The sequence below is a fragment of the Haemaphysalis longicornis genome, unplaced genomic scaffold (assembly GCF_048455015.1).
Source record: "Haemaphysalis longicornis isolate Haplotype H1 unplaced genomic scaffold, Haemaphysalis longicornis Haplotype H1 scaffold_3, whole genome shotgun sequence".
NCBI classification, from domain to species: Eukaryota; Metazoa; Arthropoda; class Arachnida; order Ixodida; family Ixodidae; genus Haemaphysalis; species Haemaphysalis longicornis.
Genome location: NW_027526335.1, coordinates 43,972,828 through 43,992,710, shown reverse-complemented (window position 1 = coordinate 43,992,710; position 19,883 = coordinate 43,972,828). Strand labels below are relative to the sequence as shown.

Genomic DNA, 19,883 nt, shown 5'->3' with positions numbered 1-19,883 from the left:
ACGTTTCGCCATTTTTCGTAATTTCTTTATATTTTTCTTGTTTTCTGGTTTTTCAAAATTTCATGCGACCAGTTATCTCCATTTACGCCATTTTAGCGATTACAGGTGGGACTTCCGTGATATCTGCATTTTTGTGGAAATGCAGGGCGTTACAGGGTCCTGGCTGGGGGGGTACTCGGCAATGAATGGTACGCATTAAAATCCACTTAAAGAATCTTGTGTCTGTACTTATTAATGCGAAGGCTGCACTGACCCATTGAGCAAAAAAAAAAAAAGAAAAACCGGCGTCGGCGTTGTCCCGCGTCTGTAACGGCTCCTCAATATATATATTGGCTGCGACGCGTTCTATAACGCGTGTTTAGAAGAAAACACGACTAAAAGGAGGGCGCGTAGCGGCTAGAAATACGGCTATGTGCTGGCCTGACGTACCCAATGGCTGCGTCTATGCATTGGCTGTGAATACGGGTATGTTCCAGCATGACGTTTACAGTGGCTGCAACGCGTCGCGTGACTGCGAGCGGAACACAGAGAAACTAAGCGCTCCCTCCGTTGAATTGAAAACTCGGCGGAGTGGGCGTGGATATGCGCCGTGTCGATTCTCACTACCGCGCTTGCCTCGCCTAGCGGCGCAGCGCTCGCCAGCGCGCTAGACATCTTTGTACAGCGCCCGGCGGACCCCACCGTAGAGCTTCTTACTAATACCCTAGAGAGGAGCCTAGAATGCTGCTCACATCAAGGCCGTCTGTGTCGTCATGGGCCGCCGTTATACCATGCGCTTGCCTTAGTTTCATCATTGGTTTGGTTTGAAACGTTTCAGTGGCCATAAATTTAAATACAGTGCCACAAAAACGCAAAGAAGAGTGTGTAATTGTAGAATTATAAAATAAAACACGCTGTTCGAAAGCTGAGGAAATTGAAAGTAAAGCGCATTCCTTTACTGAGACTCTGCCGGATCGGTTCTGCCTGCTATTCTACAGACCAAGTGGGTAGTTCACAAATTTTGGGAGAAACTCATTAAAGACACTGATATTGAGAGCATTTCAAATAATGAATTGTTTGAAAAGCTCAGAAAAGCTTTATGCGCGTACCTGTGAAAACGAGCACCTTGCCTTCACGATGTTTTCGTTCGTATTTTCGTTACAGACCATCAGCTACAACTTTCGCAGCAACAAATTACCCGCTCAGTCAAGATGTGCGTTCGCTGTTAACATATGTCCTGCTACTAACCGGGAAGCGCGTTCTCCTTACGACAAGCTAACGTGTCTACATTGCGGGCTCGTACATAAGTAAATGTGGGCTCACTGAGGTCGCTCACCGGTACTGGTCCTTCCACTTGCTTATAACGAAGCAGGGCTTATAATGAAACATGAACAAATGAAGCGAATTTTGAGTTTCCAGGCGATGCGAGATTAGCGAAGCGAGTTTCGGCTATTTTGGCCGGAGCGGCCACCTCGTAGACATAGCACTGACTAGTGAAGAAAGCAAACCCACGAAGACGCTTAAGAATCCGATAGACATGCCAAGCCAGCAGTTGTGGTCTTCCCGAAAAATCATAACGCCCTCGCCGACACGAATTCCCAGGTGCAGTTTTCTCTCTAGTATACGTACTAAGAAACTCCATGGAGCCGACAATTCCGGCCTATTCGTTCGGCGATAGGGCATGAGTGAGCTCTTTTTTAAACTGAAGACTCAACGGCGTGGGTACGCGTAGCACCAAGCTTTGAACAATCGCCGCTTCCCCACCCAACGGCTCAGCAGTCACCACAGTGGCGGGGGGCTCTGTGGGCCACACGGCGGCGCCCAGTTTGCTGGCAGAACCATTAGACGATAAGCCAATAATGATTTCGATTTAGCAACTCATAAGAAGTTCTCAGGTACCCTCAGAATTTTTTAACTAGAGTTAGCAGAGGGGAACACCCTTATACAGGCGCAAGAATTTTATTACGATCTCATGATACAGTCGTGTGACTGTCATTTTTGTGAAGTACCCGAGCGGAGATTGATCAGCTACTGGTTAAGATATATTTGTTAAAAATAGCATGGGCAACAACCAAAGCGGCAAGACAAAGATAATTATGAAATTTTCACATACTGGTTTCAAGTTTTTATATTAACAATTTTCATCAGCCCCGTTTTTTTTGTTTGCGCCGATTTTTTTTTTCTTTTGCCTTTACGCCATTGGTTGTTCTTTATTGAACCTGTACAGTGGGTTTTCGAAAATCTGTCGTCATTCGTTCGTTTTGCATCTCCTGCTTGTGGTTTAATGGGTGATACTAAAAAAGAAAGGAGGCTGAGGCTTGCCTTTGTGTATGTTTTATTTTTGCTTCATATTTTCTGCACCACATGGGCGCTCACAGCACCGCCGACAACACGATGGGGAATGGATGCTGTGATCTGCACACCACATTCATACAAGTTTGTTTGGGATTGGTGAGATATGTGTCAATTCCTACAGTCATTTATTTACTCCTATTGAAAGGCAAGTAAAAACACCAGAGTGTAGACATAAAAAAACACCATGGAGCAAGGGGTGGGGGGACAAAGAATAATACAGCTTTCTTCCTTCAGCGGCTCTCAAAGCACCATTCGACGCGTGGAAGTCGGCATAAAAAGCTGGCCAAGTGCTCTAAACTCACCGCCTTCTGCTGAAGGCATCTCAAATGGCCGCTAAAAATGTTACTGTTGATGCATCGGGGGTCCCAAAAAGTTCAAAGGTTTTTGCCTCCTATGAGCATATTCGTCACACATGGGTACTAGAATCGTTCCAAAGCTTATATACCAAAGGCGGAGTACAGTTGAGTGTAATCCGCATCAAAATGATGTAAGCGACTGTTCTTTAAACTGAACTGTATGCCTTACTTGCTTGATGAAGCACACGCCACAGAACAAGCATTACGAAAAACAAATTTTTGTGCAAGTTACAAAAAATTGCACCGCAATTAAGTTAATACTTTTATTTTTATTGGTTTTATTTATGCGTTGTCTACACCGAGGTCCACTATTTTAATGCCATACTACGGTGACGTTTGCTCAGCATCGCAGAAGGCCAGTGCACTCGTCGCAAAATAGTTTGAAAGAAAAATTGACCAGAACAAATTGAACTAACTGCTGTCAAATCGCGTTACAATATAGTAATCCTTTCGAGTCATTTTGTTTCCCCATCGGACATTAACGTGGTAGGTCTGCAGAAAGAAGGAAAGTGCGAACCAAATAAACGCACTTGTGTTCCCGGATCTTACCCTCTGCATCACCACCTGTGCATGTGCCTTCGGTAAGGTCGACTTTGATTGTGAGGGACATTGGCCGATAAGTTCAGGTGAGAATAATTACAGCGCACACCACATTAAACGCAATGGTAACAAATTAAGGCTGTACTTACCAAATTAAGAAAAAAAAACGTTTCTTTAACGGGAAAACGGAGCTCAAACTTGGTTGAGGCCGGCGGTGCCGTACACAGTGCGCGCTCGTTTCCTTTCTCGACGGTGACATGAACGTTTTCTCTCCGGCGACCAGGGGCCACTTTTAAAACATCGTCACACACGGAGCTTCCGCGAACATTCACCAGGACTATGTTGGAAGGCTCAGGGAAAAGTGGCCGGGTATGAGAAGGCAGCTCATCGATTCACTAGCGGGGACGCCACAGCTCTGGGTCCTCGCCGGGCGTTTATTCACTCTGGTGGAGGCGCGCGTCGGCGTCAGCCGTCGTTCTCGTGGCTTAGCGGGCTCCATCTCGTCGCTCGCAGAGAACAGGCGAGGCCCGCGCTGCAGCGAGAGTTTTCAGTTTCCTGCGCCTCTTCGAGGGACGCAGCTGAGTCGGGCGCCGATCGCCGTTAGCGCTGCTACTGCCGCCCACTCCATGCTGAGGCTATCGGCTGAGAAGATCCAGGTTCGCTGTCGCGCGACGGGAGGAACAAGAGATACTTTAGCTTCGCCGCGAAAGGTTATAAGTGCGTGGGGCGCATCAAATCGCGCACTTTATACTTCTCTTAGAAGAAGGTCACGTAGCGTTTTTCTCGCACCTCGTTTTTTTCGGTTGCATGCCAGGGTTTTAAGCTGACGATCGGCGCTTGTTCGTATATGAAGATTAAAAAAACAGCCAACTCCCTTTTCGTTACATTTTGTATGCTGACGGAACAATGGAAGGCTGAAATTTAGAGGCTAAGTTTATTGATGTGAGGACATCAATCTGCCTGCCAATAATACTAGAGAATTACATTAGAACTCGATAACGAGGTATAGTTTTGTACGTTAACCGGCAGCTGTACGTTAACCTCGCTGACATGTATGTAATACATGTCAGATAGCAATTTGAGGAATGATAAAATGCTGCTGGATACGGCCCTTGGCGGCAGCAATGGCCTAACTTGTTTAGATTTAACGTTGGCACCGAAGCTAGGGCGTGGTATACGGCAGGATAGCTGCAATGGAGGCGTATGAATTATTCATTTAACTGTCTTTGATTTCTCAGCATGTTTCAAAGTCATGTGCACACGCGGTTGTCTTTGGAGTTACGTTGCCATCAAACATGCAGTGTACGCAGACGAGAATTGAACGCCCGACACTGCTCTTAGCTGTACGACACCTTAGCCACAACAGAGACGCGTATTGCAACAGAGCCGCGTATTGTTGACGTCACCGTAACGTAGACAAAAGTCTATTTTTTTGGTTAGCTATATTGCTAATTGAAAAAAAAAAAAACATATTAGCTCAGTTATTTTTTTCTTTCCTTTGAGCGTCGGTTTTGCTGTACCATTTTTTTAAATCTGGAAATTCAAAACGCGATGCTTTGAAACAAAAAATGATTACCTTGGTAGAACTTGTTGACTTGCATTCCAGGACAGTCCTGAGGAGAGATGTAAACATGGTTAAAATAGACGCAGGCATGAAAAAACCGTAGTATGTATTTCAACGTCATATTTTGAGCGCTAAAAATAATTCTCAGCGACAGCCAAAATTTATTTTTCTTGAGGAGATGCTAGCAGTTTGCTGTATAATTTGCTGGTAGCACGGAATTAATCCCGACAAAAAGAAAAAAAATTAAGAGCGAAGGCTTTGTGCACGAAAAAGCTTGATGAAGAAGTCACACTGTAAAAAAAAATTTGCTCAACATTTTATTACCATTATACAATTGAGCTCCTTATCTCAAAAGAGAGCTAAAGTTGTAAATGTAAAGATAAAGGAAAATTTTAAAAATGTCAAGCGAATATGCAATGCTCACCACGCTTGAATGCTCACAGACGTGGTGTCGATAGTACTGTTTCCACTTTTAAAAGCCCTAGAAAAGCTTACTCAGGCGAGAAAAGCTATGAAAGAAAGAAACAGGTAAAAGAAACAATTTATTTCTTTAAAAAATGTCTCAACGGCACACCTGCTCAGTACATTTAGAGAGCGCTGTACTCCAGAGTTGTGCTGCTGTTCGAGTAAAGTTTCATACTAATGCTGTTTACCCGATGTCCTTCACCTTAAAACGAATACTGCTGAGGGCCTCAAACGGCCGACCAGCTTAATTTATAGAAACATGCCACCTTTTGGTGCTTTATTGATGCGAGCAGAGCCTAAAGCTGTCAAATTTTAGCGCGTGCCCAAAGATCGCGACCGAGATTTAGAGTTTTAGATTTAGAGTTGGAATGAAGGTTGAAATTCGCGCCAGTGTACTCACATCGCTCCTAATGTCAATGTTTGTGCGCACGACGCGGCCGTGGAGTGGTTGCGTGGGCCTGAAGTTGTTCCCCAGCGGCGCCTTCGGGTGGAACGCGTCGCCCTGCATCAGCTTGCGCGTGGCGAACAGCTGCCGTCGCCGAGATTATCCAGTGGGGGGGAGGGTAAGAAAGAGAGGGAACAATATTAGTGGGAGGAAATAGATCTCAGCGCCGATGTAAGGCGCGCTCAAAGTGCTGTGAGGTTGTCTGGAAACTTTGGTATAAGGTCCGTCTTCATAAAGCGCCTTGCCCATTCCTCGTGTATAGTTTTTTGACATTTTATGCTCGCCCTCTCGCTGTTGTACGAGTAATGTCCAAAATTCACCATTCATCCCTGTAGTCATCCCCCATCTGGCGTACATCCCCTGTCATTAGCAGGGGATGCTGTTTAATATGGTTTACCATGTATATTTTTATGCGTGCTTGTCTATGTGCAAATGTATTAAGAGTACTTATTTGCATTTCAATTTGTTTTTGTGCCAAAAAACGGTTTGTTTGAAGCTGTTCTGCCTGCCTTGATTTTCTGCATCTGTATATTTGCCTGGGTGGAGGGAGCCTGTCAAGCTGGTTTTTCCAGCTTTTTTCCCCCCTCCTCCCTCATCGAATGGATAAAAATAAAGACATTATTATTATTAACGAGTTCACATTGAAGAACCATCTTTCTCTCTCTCTCTCTCCCTCTCTCTCTCTCTCTCTCTCTCTCTCTCTCTCTCTCTCTCTCTCTCACACACACACACACACGCGTGCGCGCGCGCACGCACACGCACGCACGCACACATGCGCACACGCACGCACGCACGCACGCACGCACGCACACACACACACACACATCAGCTAGAGTTATACCTGCGTTCGGCTGCACAAATGCATGTCCAGGCAAAACTTTTTTTTTTTTTTCAGAACAAACATTCAACAATTTTGCCATTTGTTCAACGCACGTTTGCATAGTCCGAATAAATGTTCAAACTGTTTTATACTTCCTAAGCTGGCAGAAAGTACTGGACTTCATAAAGGACTACAGCAGCGAATGCATAAAACAATGGCGGAATATTAATGACCCTTCAGCTAGCAGATTACCCCAACAGTGGAGGAGGAAAGAAAGCAAGAGGGGCTCCCGGGCTTCCCTGACATTTCACCGCTGCCTCACCGGCGTCGCTAATGCGTCACTAAGGGGTGGTACCTGTTGGCGTGTCATGTACAGCGGCCGGTTCATCAGGATCCAAGTGACCGTCTCCTCGCAACCCGGCGTCGTGCTCGAACCCTCGTAAGTCATGTAACTGTCCGTGTCCGGAAGCAGGTCCTGGATCGACACCGATTTCACGGCAACCTGCGAGCCTGCGGGTGCGCGCGAGTAAGGAAAGTGGCACACGGACTTCCTTTCTTTGTTTTTTACATTGCGACTAAAAGGTGACAACTCTGTAGTGGTCTCCGCAACACGTGCTCTGATCACAGATGAAAAAAAAAAAAGGTACTTGGAGAGATCTCTCCGAGGGCCCCGCAGGAAATTCGAAGCTTGTAGTCCTTAATCGCGTGAAGATAACCGCCGTGAGTGGCCCTTTGTTTTGGTCGTCGAAACGCAGTGCCTTGATCGTCGACCGACGGGGCCTCAGCTCAGCTTTGCAGCTATGGCTAGAGCGCCGTCCGATTGCATTCGTATTTTTAAAGGCTGGGATAGCGTGCTGCAAAACTTTTGCTATCGTAATGGTGTATCGGTTATATAGTGCCCCCTTGACAGGAAATGCTTTATATTTATTTTTAGTTTCTGTTGTTCCGTTGATCATGTTTAATTAGATTATTATTTAGTTTGAAGATCCTTAAAACATTGGTTTTGTTCGTTAGATCAGCTCCCGTTAGGTTATGTTATATTAGGTTGTTCCGGTTAGTTTAGTGAGGTTAGCTTACGTTAGAGAAAGCCTAGCGTTTTTAAATTATCTGATCTAAAAACGCTCTGGAGAGCGAGTGGGAACAGACCCGGCGTTACGCAATATAACGCGACTCGACGTCCCTTTAGTGGAGTGCTTATAGTGACATCGGAGTAGACAGAGCGTCGATAACAGGATATGGTTGACTAATACCGGTTTATTTCCGTGAGCCTTATTTCGAGGCATCCTTCGGCCAAGCGGATGAAGACGCACGGCGGATAGAAAACCGTCAACCGGGCATAAACAATTGGAGCTTTGCGCACAAAACTGTGAGCGCGGGAGCCCCGGAATGATTTTCTAACCGATTTGCCCGGGACCTCATTATCGGGACATTCCAGCGGTGCTGTTCGCGTGCGAGCGGCTGTACGTGACAGTCTCTGCTCTTATTACTTTTTTTTTCCGAGTTAACCATCAGTTGTACGGGCTTCAATGGATCCATGACGTCGCAACCATGGCGTTGATCATGTGATCACATCGACAACTTTCAGCGAAGTCACTCCTGCCTTTCAGACAGGGTTTTTTTTCTTGTTTGACTTAGCTTGTCTTCTTTTTTCAAGCCATATTCTAGCTCCTTCTTGCAACAAAAAAGTCAATAAGTGCTTTTAGTTTAAACAACACTGGGAGGCTCAGTGATTTACAGGCGGAAACACAACATTACGGACCGCGCGAGCGCGTAGCGAAAACTGTCGCTGCGCTCTCTGGAGGCACGGCGCCTGCTCTCGAGACCGACGCGGCGGGCATGCGCGTCTTCGCTTACTCGCAGGAACGCAAGCTTTCTCGCTTTCGGCAGCTGCAGCTCTAGGGCCGCATTTCCGATTATTATTAAGACACAACGAGAGAGAGCGAGAGAGAGAGAGAGAGAGAGAGAGAGAGAGAGAGAGAGAGAGAGAGAGAGAGAGAGAGAGAGAGAGAGAGAGAGAGAGAGAGAGAGAGAGAGAGAGAGAGAGAGAGAGAGAGAGAGAGAGAGAGAGAGAGAGAGAGAGAGAGAGGACTTTTATTTACATAAAGGGTTAGGGCACGGTGGGCACGACCCGGAGGGTCGCGTCGACTTCAGCCTGTGCTCTGGATCGAGAGAGAGAGAGAGACAGAAAGACTTTATTTATGGCCAGCAGGGAGTGGGAGGTCGGGATGCGCAGAGCCTCCACATCCCACCCACGTTCACGACGTCTTCGGGACTAGGCCCCGCCGGCGTCGGCGTGAACGGTGCGCGAAAGGTACTCGGGAGTTCGTCCCTCTCCCCCCCGTCTTCGACTCGCTCCGCTATCTGCCTGGCGAGAGCAGCCTCGAGCTGCTGGACGGCTAGAGTTTGTGCGCCCAGGTCCGTCGAATAGACGGCACTCGTTATGGTGTCCGGCAGCCGGCCGTAGAGGTCGGCAGCTTCCACGGGGTGCACTGCACAGTCCCACAGGATGTGGGCCAGAATTGCGCGATGTTGCCCACACACACTACACACGTCACTGGCGTACACGTTCGGGCACACGTGACGCGCGAGCGCCGGCGTGATCACTGACTGTGTTTGTAGTTGGCGTAGTAGCACTGCCTGCTGTCGTGTTAGTTCCGGGTGGGGCGCAGGAGCGGTGCGCCGACCGAGCCGGTACCACTCCAGCACCTCCCCGTACGTGAGGAGCGGCTCCGGGTCCCACTCCACGTCGTCGTTGTCGTCTTCGTCGTCGTTGTCTTCGCGTTGGCCTCCCTCTGACGCGGAGCTCGGCAGGGGGGAAGAGACCGCCACCGCGCGGTTGGTCAGTCCTCGCGCGGCTGCGTCCGCCGTCTCGTTGCGGTTGGGGAGACCGTCGCCCACGTTGCCTCTGATGTTGGTGTGCGCCGGGAACAACCGAAGGTGGGTGGCCGGCACCGCTGCACTGATCACCGCACTGCACTTCACCGCGCGCACTGCACTTTCACATACGTTGTTCTTGGCGTAGTTCGCGATGGCCGACCGCGAGTCACTGAGAACTGTGGTGCAATGCGGATCCGTCAGCGCCAGCGCGATCGCCGTCTCCTCCGTCTGGTTGGCGGACGGCACGCGGACGCTGTAGGCGCTGTATATTTCTCCCGTGGTGGCGCGGACCGCCACCGCTACGTAGGCGTCGGGTCGGTCGGTGTACCGGGCGGCGTCCACGTACAGGGCGCCCGTGTCGTTGGCGTGCGTTGCGGCGAGAGCGCGGGCCCTCGCCTCTCTTCGACCGCGGTTGCGGTCGGGGTGGACGTTGCGGGGCAGCGGGAGAATCCGGAGTCGCCCCATCACCTCCGGCTGGAGCTGCTGCCGCTGCTGTTGCTGCGCTGTCTCGTTCTGCTGCGACGACGTGCCCGCTAGCCCGAGGCGTTCCAGGATACGCCTGCCCGAGCTCGTGGTGGCGAGGCGCTCGAGTTGCACCGTTCGTTCAGCCTCGCTGATCTCCTCGAGGGTGTTGTGCACCCCGAGCTCGAGCAGCCGGGCCGTGCTGGTGCTATTTAGCAAGCCCAGGGTCGTCCTGTACGCCTTGCGGATGGCCGCGTTGATGCGGTCCCTCTCCTGGCGCAGCCAGAAGTGGAACGCCCCGACGTAGGCGACGTGGCTCATCGCGAAGGACTGGAGCAGGCGGAGGAGGCTGGCCTCCTTCATTCTGCTGTGCCGCGTCGACACCCTCCGGATGAGTCGGGCCGCCGCGCTGATCTTGGTGAGGAGGTGGTCCACCGCGGTCTTGTTGCTTCTGCTGGCCTCGATGTGCATGCCGAGGACCCGGAGAGTGGCGACCCTGGGGATGACTGTGCCGTCCCTCGTTCGTATGTGGATGTTTGCCGATTCTTCTGCCTCTTTCTTGCGGTACCTGCCCGGCGGTGGGACGATCAGCAGCTCCGACTTCTGCGGCGAGCACCGCAGTCCCGTGCCGATGAGTTGGTCTTAGATGGCATTCACCGCTGTCTGCAACGCGTCCTCGATGTGGCCGTTGCTGCCCCCGGGGACCCACAGCGTGATGTCATCCGCGTAGATGGTGTGGCGGACCTGCGGGATCTCCGAGAGCCTGCGCGCCACGCCGATCAGGACTAGGTTGAAGAGCAGCGGTGATATCACCGAGCCCTGGGGGGTTCCCGTGCTCCCTAGCCTCTTGGGCGGCAGCTGTAGGTCGCCCGCGTGTATTGTGATGGTTCGTTCTGAAAGAAAGTCCCAAATCTATTCATAGGACCTTCTGCCCATGCTGAGGCTGCTGACCTGCGCGAGGATGGCGGAGTGCTTGACGTTGTCAAACGCACTCTGCAGGTCCAGCCCCAGCACGACCCTGTTGTCGTGGGTGCGTACGGACGCGTCCAGAATGTCATGTTGTAACTGAATCATTGCGTCTTGTGTGCTCAGTCTCTCTCCGATTCTAGGTATCGTTGCCACCTGTCGTTCAGTATGTGTTCTAGGATCTTCCCCACGCATGACGTTAGGGAGATTGGGCGCAGGTTCTCTATGCTCGGCGGTTTGCCCGGCTTTGGAATGAGTACCATCTTCGCCGTCTTCCACTGCTTCGGTAGTGTTCCCGAACGCCAACAGCGGTTGAAGTATGTCGTCAAGGACGCGATGGCTCCGTCTCCGAGGTTTCGTAGGGCCTTGTTCGTTATCCCGTCCGGTCCGGCCGCCGACTTGCAATTGATGCTCTGGAGCACAGCCCCGACCTCCCACTCCTCGATGTCGCGGTCGAGAGCCGGGTTGTCCACGCCCGCGTATTCGCTGTGTCGTTCAACGGGGGTGCTTGGGAGGTACTTGGTATCTATGCGGTTTCTCGTCTCTTCTTCTCCCAGCGCTTTGGTTGCCGCGTGTATGACCTGCGCGAGGCGGTGTTGCTGGTAGCCCTTGGTGCCGGTCTCGTCCAGGAGGTGGCGGAGTAACTTCCACGTTCTCCCCTTGTGGAGTTGGCCGTCCGCTTCGTTGCACACCGCGTGTCAGCGTTGGGTGCAGAGCTCCCTGGTGTGCTTCTCGATTTCGCGGCCGAGCGTCGCTATTCTCTTGCGGAGGCGGTGGTTGTTGCGCCTTTTCCGCCACCTCTTCTGCATCGACCGGCGGGCTTCCAGCATGTGCGCCAGGCGGTTGTCCATGCCGGGGCAGTCCTCGTCTACGTCGTGTTCCGTCGTCGCGTCCTTCGCTAGGCGAACGACGTCGCTGGTCCAGTTCTCGATGTCTGTGATGTCTCGTGCGGGCCCTTCTTCTTCGACTCGCGCGCGGAAGAGATTCCAATCCGTAATCTATTGTCGGCGGAGTGTCCGGTCTTCAATACACAATGTATGCAGACGATATAACCCTGTGTCACTCGAAGACACTACGAGGCGACGCCTTTGCAGCATTCCTTTCGCTGCGACGATCAGTTTACGGCCGGACGCCAATTCACCGGCTTTTGCGCATGAGTTTTTCACGTTCTATAACTGATAGTCTGCCAGAAAGCGTTTTTAAAGCGAAGCTTTGTATATCTCACCCATGGCGTATGTCACGTCGAAAACGCACTGCGGGAAGACCAACTTTCTCTAACGATGATGACGGTGAGGAGGAGAAGGAGGAGGAAAACACTTTATTGACACCAAAGGGCTCAGGGATTACCGTGGACGAAGTGAAAAAAAAAAAGAGCGTTTTCCGTGGTCGAGATCGAACATGGATGGGTCTCTCCCGTTATAAAGCCGACGCCTATCTGACTGTGCCATTCTGACAAGGTCGAAGCGCGGTTTGGATTTGGGGATGGGTGAATGAGCGTAGAAAATTAGACAAAAATTATGCACCCCTTCGTCTAACGATGACGATGTCTGAACGCGAAGCCTGCTTTGTGCGAAATCATACGGCGAAGGGTCAAAGTCAAAGCCGTTGCAATCAAAAGTCCAAAGTGCATGCGAGTCAAAGCTCAGCGAGTCAAAGTCCAATGTCCAAGTTGTCTCCGAGTGAAAGTCCAAACTCAGACGACAACCAAGGAATCCCTCACGAGAAAGCTTCGCGTTCAACCATCGCCGTCGTTAGACGCGGGGGAGCATAATTTTTTTGTTTCGATACAGTTGGGTAAAAGCAAAAATCAAAGAGTCCATACCGAGTAACGATAGATCAGCTCGCAGAGAACAGATGCGTAAAAGCCGGCGTAGTCAGAACGTACGCGAGGCCGCAGATACGTAACTGGAGGGCACGGTATCGCCCAAAAGAATTACCCCATGGTGCGTTACTGACAATCGCAATGTGGCTGGTGAAAGAAACTTCCGTGCATGTCAGTCAGCGAGGACGAACATGCGCGCCGCGTCTTTCTCGACAGCAGGCGCCGTGCCTCCAGAGTGCGCAGATTTGATTGATTGATTATGGGGTTTAATGTGCCGATGCAACGCAGGTGATGAGGCACGCCGTAGTCGAGGGCTCCGGATGAAGTTTGACCCCCGGTGGGTCTTTAACATGCGCTGAAATCTCGTACAAACGGGCGTTTTTTCTTTTCGCCTGCATCACAAAAGCGACCGCCGCGGCCGGGAATCGAACCCGCGTCCTCGTGCTCAGCCATAGTGCACAGCAGCAGTTCTCGCCACACGCTGGCGTGGTCCGGAATATTGTGTCCCTGACTGTGTAGTCGGTAAAACGCTTGTCTGTAACAGCGATTTTAACTTCAACTAGTTACACCTGAATATGCCGAAATAGACTCTTTACAAGCGTGTTGGAGACAAAAGGGGGTGGGCTTAGACTTCAGAACGACGCAGTGATTTTCTTCAAATCTCGCTCGGCGAGGCAGGAGAAGGATGAAAGAACGAAAGCTGTGTTATAGACGAGCGTTCTGTTACATACTGTACTTGTACCCAACGAAGGTGGAGAGAAGGTTGCCGGTTAGCGATGGCCAGTTTTGTCGGAATTATGCCGTGTGGTCCGATTATGTGCATCAACAGCAGACTGAAAAAACAATGTTGGAAAGCGGTAAGGAAGCGTCGGCTTTTACGAAGGCCATAAGCGATAATCCACGACCAAGACCCTTCTCTTGGGACAACCTAATACGGTGTTGTAAGTGACTTTGGTGAGAAATAATCATTGCGCTAGACCAGCTAAGGCAAAAACGTGAGTGCAGATGGATTGCAAGAACGGGTGGCATTTCGCATCTGCCCGCTTACTTGTGTCCCTTAAGCCCGATATCTTGAGTCTAAGCCCTGCTGAGTTGGAACAGCAACAGCAACAAACTAACCAAGTAATAGCGCATAAAAACCAACAGGACACCCAAACTTTTCCCTAAAACTCCCAAGTCACCGAGGTCTCGGCCACTCTGGCTGATAAACTCTGTAGAGACCAATGCTATGACTCTGGCCCTGCAGCAGAACTTCCCGGTGCCCCCTTCATACACGCAAGCAACGGACACAGCCCCCTAATATACAAAACGGCCACGAACGTGCGTTCTCTTAATTGGGAGGCCAGATCGGCTTTCCGCGACCGGTCCTCCTGGTTCTTCCGAACTCCCGTGACTATGTTTTCGGTCATCGTGATCCACCCACGTAACATTCATCTCTCTCGGCTCCTCGGGGACAGGGCTGCATCAGCTGCCAAAACGAGATACAGGAGTAAAGCGGGCGAGGGAGTTAGCGCTCCCACGCGCTCAACGAAATCACCAGAGTCGCATCAAGAAGGCAACTAACGAGGGTGTGTGTGTGCGTGCGTGGGCCTCGTGCAGGGAGGGCTCACAGCTCCGCAGTTGCCTCGTGCTTCGTCCCCGTGGCCGGCGCTCGCATCTGAGCGCTGTGCTGTTCTCCTGTGCCGAGCACGCGAGGCGAGATGCCGGGGCCCGAAGGCGAGCAGCCCACGTGGCGGGCCATCCGCTCGCCTCTTACCGAAGCGGTGGCGGCGGCGCGCTTTTCCCGCGCGGCCGATTAGGGGGCGGCCTCATTACCCGCCGATGGCCTCCGACGACGCTGATCGCAGCCCAATTACGAAGGTTCTCCGTCGCAGGCATCTCATCCCGCTCAACACGTGTCTGCCCACTCTCCAAGACGGCGGCGCCAACCCCGCCGAGGAAAAAGGGCGCCGCTTTGCCAAAGCACTCTACGTGTGTGCGCGCTGTACTCATTTGCTCGAACTCGGAGGGGCATCGCCAACGTGAGGTGGCGGCGGGGGAAAAAAAAAGGTGTTCATTTGCAGTCCGCTGATTAAAACGACAACGCAGTGCTTGAAGCATTACCGGGAGTTTTGGTAAAAAACAATGACGCGTTTCTCTTTTTTTTTTGCGCGAAGGGCAGTGGCGTTTCAACCCATTTGGCACGGGATTGTGAAGTGGGAGTGAATGAGAGGATGGATAACCAAACACGATCGTGATAGCGAAGTGTAGAGGGTGCACACGTAAACAAACACGCGTGAGAAAATGCCTAATGAGTAGACGAGTAGCATAAAAATGAATAAAAACGGATGCGCTGGTTTTAAATGCAAGGAGGACCGTTCAAAAAGGCTTCCAGACTTCGTGTGTTTATTAACGAACGTTCAGCCAGATACCCGTACGTATTGTTATACAAAAAAACCGGACGGAACGGAATGCGTTGGAAGGTCTCCGGCTATTCATACCACGTGATTTCTAGCCAAATCGTATCAACAACCTCGCTCGCGCCTCCTATCATGCTCTACATGACTCGCGCCAGTGTTTCTGACACGAACGAGCCTTAAGTGTGAGGAAAGATACTGCGTGGACACACATACCAAGTCCATTCGTTCTGAGGCGCATGCAAAAGGCTTGAGGTAACAGACGATAAACACTTCAGAGGTTCGGTGTTATCACAGTAAAATGCGACTTCAATATAATTAGAATCACCAGTTTCACTTTATCTCATGTAATTTTTAATACGAAGCGTTAGGTGCACGCCGTGAATCACTTCATAAGATGTCTTGATGAGCTTTTGTTTACTTTCTGAGTGGACAATAATGCGCGCTGATGTATACGAACCTGCGATTGTGAGGCCAAAACACGTTATTGTTTAGGTTTTATGTCAATAATCAAATTGAAAAACTTTGTCACAAGTAGGGCCGAGTAATTTGTTAGTTGACTGACCACTGTTTGTACGTGTGAACAGCTTGCGGCAGCGCGAAAAAGCATTCCCTTTCCAAACTACCCACACAGCCGTACAAGTGCACCATGCTGAGCGAATTTTAGTTTGTGACAAGGTCAGATCACGGAATCCGCTCGTGTTGCAGGTCAGATCCCAGAAGGCGGGCCAGAGTTCAGCACCTCTTCCAGTGTCCTTCGCTTGAGGTCAAGCGCCAATCTTCTAACATCACGTACCGCATTGTTCCAGCAAATATTTTTAATGGCGAATCTGTTTAGCAAATCGTAATTTTTTCTGTCCGTATTTCAAAATACCAAGAAAATGAAAGCGCGCGCACGTGAGCGCGTGCCTCGCGGCGACCACGCAGCGTCCCCGGTGCACATTTGTCAATACATTAGTTTTGTCAATACAATAATACAATTGTCAATACATTACATTACATTTGTCAATACATTAGCACATTAGTCAAAAAATAAATTTCAGCATTCGCCGTAATCGTGGCACCACTTGCACGCAACGAGAAAGACTCGTCATAGCTTACGTTCTTCCAACGTGATGTCCAGTGATTATCACTTCCAAAAAAATGAAGCAAGCTCACACTTATAGCAACAATGAAGGATAAAGGGTCGTTGCGGCAGCGATAAATAAGGAAATCGGCTGCAATCGTGGACCTAAACTGTCATGATGGTCGTGAAAGTTGCGTACAGCTTCGCTGCCTTCAAGTCTTAGGCGTCTTAGTGTGAGCTTCCTTGCATTTGTTTCCTTTTGCCTTTCCTTCTCGCTCAGTTTGTTTGTGAAATTTTTAACTAGTTTTTGCTGGGATGAGCTCGCAGATACCATGTATCGTTATCTTATCTAGCTGCGCGCAGCACTAAAATTTGTCTGTGGAAGTTTTCTTCATATGCGAAGCATACCTCGACGAAACCCGGTAGGCTATTAAGACTTATTTTTTTGGTTTCACTCCTTTGTCGTCTCCTCTGTTCTTTGAAGCCGTTTTTATTACCCTTTCAAAATCATTTCTGCTAGCTATTACAACGAAAGTGAACACAAAATGTTCCCATACACGACCTCACTTTCCAAATGACTAAAACTGTTGGTGTCACCCATACATGTCGACACTGTTCAGCTCAAAGAAAACCTGAGGCATTTATGAGAGAAAAAAAAAAACTAGCACATTGCAAAAAAATTCAGCGTCTTTTCTTTCAAATTACATGCTACCAAAATAGACAAAAATGCCTTCAAAGCGGCGTCGAAGAAGGGTGATATAAGAGCAGTGCATAAACATGGGATGTCAGCTAAAGCTGCGCCAAGCAAACATAAATTATCAAGAAAAAGATGCTGGCTTGCCTCGTTGGTGCGAGCCACGCTGCCGAGGCTACGTCACCACGGCCAAGTATTGGTGACGTGGTCCACGACACGTGGAACACACTGTTGCGGTTAAGGTAGCTGAAAGTGTTATCTTGTTTGACTTCATTCTACTTGACAATGCTTCTTTGTTTCTGGGACCAAGGATGCCCGGAGGGGAGTTGAAGCCCGTGAAAATGAATTCATACTAGTCATCTCTCGCGTCAGGAATCTTTATGCGACTGGTAATTATACGCTTCGTATGCCTTTAACAACTCTCTCAGGAATTTATCGAATTTTTTGCGCCTAAAAATATCCCCCAGCTGGGACCCCGGGCCATCTATTTATGCAACCAAAGTTATACAACTACTACTACTACTTTCATTACTACTAGTACTGCTATTACTACTACTACTACTACGGCGACCATTCCTGCTCCGGTCACAGCTCGCCACGCCTTTCTTGCTCTTTATTATTCTCGCACCGGAGCTCTCGTCTCTTTTTACCCTGTAAAGCGTGCTTTGCCCTTTGTGCACAGAGGCTAATGAAGAAGTCCAACTAACGGCCGAAGAAAACGCGAGATTTTTATGGTGGCCGGCAAAGAAACAAGGTAAGGAGAAATAAATAGACGCAAAAAAAAAACTAAACTACAGCTTAACCTAATGAACAGGTTAGGCCATATTGACGTTTTCTAGTAAAAACAATGAGTACAATACCAACTCCGGTATAATAACAACTCCGGGGAGAACAACTCCAAACTACGATATAATAATTGTGGAGACTAAAAATGTGCATTCATTTGGGGTTTCGATTTCTCACCTTTGAAGCCCAAGTGCAGCAGCTGGCTTGTGAGAAGCCGAAGCTCCACGTTAGCCGCATCTCGTAGCTGTAAAAAAAGCGGCATGTTTTAACACGAAAGTGTTTTATTCGTGGATACACCAAGATTTCACTGACGTCACATCCGTCACAGAAATGACGCCAGCCCAACGAAGCAAGCGGCCTGTGAAGGCTGCACCCGTGCACACAGGGTCTTCTTGCCGGGAAGCTGTCTCGTCTACCTCTACCACCAGGGTCTTTAGTTTTTGAGGCCATATGTACTATCGGCGTCAAATGAAACGCGAGCACGAAAATATGAACCAGAACGTGCAAAATAGAAAAATACTGTTCGTAGAGTTCATATAATGGCACGCTATTGGTATTTTTCGTAATCCACTTTTCCTAACTTTGTTTTAGTAACTAATCAACGCGTCATTTTGCTTGCATGGAAAGAAATCGTGCTATTTGTGTGTTCAGGTTCATATTTTCGTGTTCGCGTTTCATTTGACGCCGATAGAAATTGTTATCTATGTTGGACAGAGATTTGAATGGCTCTTTATACGCTATACTTCGTACTCTTTGAGGCGATGTGGCTAAAATGGGCTGCAATGATCACAAAGAAGGTTTTGGTAATAGAAGTAAGGGCATCTTTTGGTATGGCGGAAGGCGGGGTTGGATAAGCAGTGGTTGTGAGCTGATGTGCGTGCGATTGCGTCTAAGTATTGGAAAACGGGTGTCGAGATTTCTTGCTCCAGAGGTCGAAAATTTCGAGTGCCACCGGACTGCGATGGGCAAAAAAAAAAGAAACGCAACGTGGGTGAAATGTGAGACGTCTTAAAGACAGATATGAACGTAATGCGTTACAAGGAACGAGTTACTTCTACATAGTTACTATTTTCGGTAACGAGTAACGTATTTCGTTTCTTTTTAAAAAGGGAACGGGTAACGTATTTAGTTCTCTTTAAGGTCAAGCAATGAGTAACGTTAACTCCTTACTTCTGAAGAGTAACGTATACAACACCACTTAAACGGCCTTGTTTTTATTCTGACCTGTCCATGCGTCTATAGGCACATTGCGCTGATGTTTGCCTCGAAAGCAGCAGCGCCGTTTTCTACATCCTGGAGGTTTGGGGCGTCATTTCTATCGTGAATCATGCCACGCTCATCACCACCTCTTGTCGCAGCAATGAATTTGCGCAAGTGTCGGCGCACTGACCGACTTACGGACAACCGGGATTATCGCGACTCGAGCACGAGAGCCCACACAAAGAAGGCCGGATGGCTTTGTGCCGGAGTGCTTGCGCCGCATGGGTACCCGCTGACCTCCAATGAAGGCGCAGTTCCCGAATATTCACCAGCTCTTTCTTAAGCACCACACTGTCGTTCCGTCAAGCGCCTCGGTAGAACGTCTCTCGAGCGCGCCGGAGATGTATTTTCGAGGAATCGGGAAAACATAGAGAAGTAGCTACTGCATAAGTGCAACGACTACTAAACAAAAAACAATGAACCATGGAACAAAACAGTTCTGCGTTTTGTAGTCACATTAACGGGAAAAGTAACTCGTTACTTTTCGGGTAACTTACGCGTTCCCTTTGAGAATCGGTAGCGAGTAACGTGTTTAGTTACTCTTTGAGCGAGTAACGCATAACGGTATATTTATTAACTTATTGTCCCCTCTGCTAGTTCCCATCACGTTAATCGGCGGTGGTTAGACTAACGACATGCCGGATTGTCGCGTTAAGCAAGAAGAGGAAGATAGCGACGCGGATTTTTAAAGGAATGCTTGACTTGAGGAATAACTGCGTGTACAGCCTTTAAAAACATTATACACAAATAGACGGAGCATCAACCGAAATACAAAAAATCAAGTATTTTGGGGCCTGGAAATGTAATAGCAGCGTGCTTGTCGTATACTTAATAAGTTTTCATCGTTCGTTTCTGTTGTAACTCAGTCCTAGTGGTTATGTGGTTTACATGGAAAGAGACTACGGAATTTGCGCGTTTTGTCTGAAATTTTTGTGTTGACGATTGGTTTCTCAATATCTCAACGCGATGGTACCCTAACTAAGCTGTACTGTCTTTAAATGGTCAACCATGGCTGAAATCGCGGAAATCT

The 19,883-nt window shown here is 49.2% G+C and overlaps 1 protein-coding gene across 1 annotated transcript in view; it reads right to left on the bottom strand.

Moving 5' to 3' along the window:
- Nucleotides 1-2,307: 2,307 nt before the first annotated feature.
- LOC144174354 (carbonic anhydrase-related protein 10-like) overlaps nt 2,308-19,883 on the bottom strand; it is a 129,271-nt gene continuing 111,695 nt past the window's right edge. The window contains exons 6-10 of the mRNA XM_077703008.1: nt 17,771-17,837; nt 6,880-7,034; nt 5,660-5,788; nt 4,807-4,843; nt 2,308-3,891 (exon numbers count right to left, since the gene is read on the bottom strand). Coding sequence (XP_077559134.1) covers nt 3,866-3,891; nt 4,807-4,843; nt 5,660-5,788; nt 6,880-7,034; nt 17,771-17,837 — 414 coding nt within the window. The 3' untranslated portion in view covers nt 2,308-3,865. The remainder of the gene's footprint in view (nt 3,892-4,806; nt 4,844-5,659; nt 5,789-6,879; nt 7,035-17,770; nt 17,838-19,883) is intronic.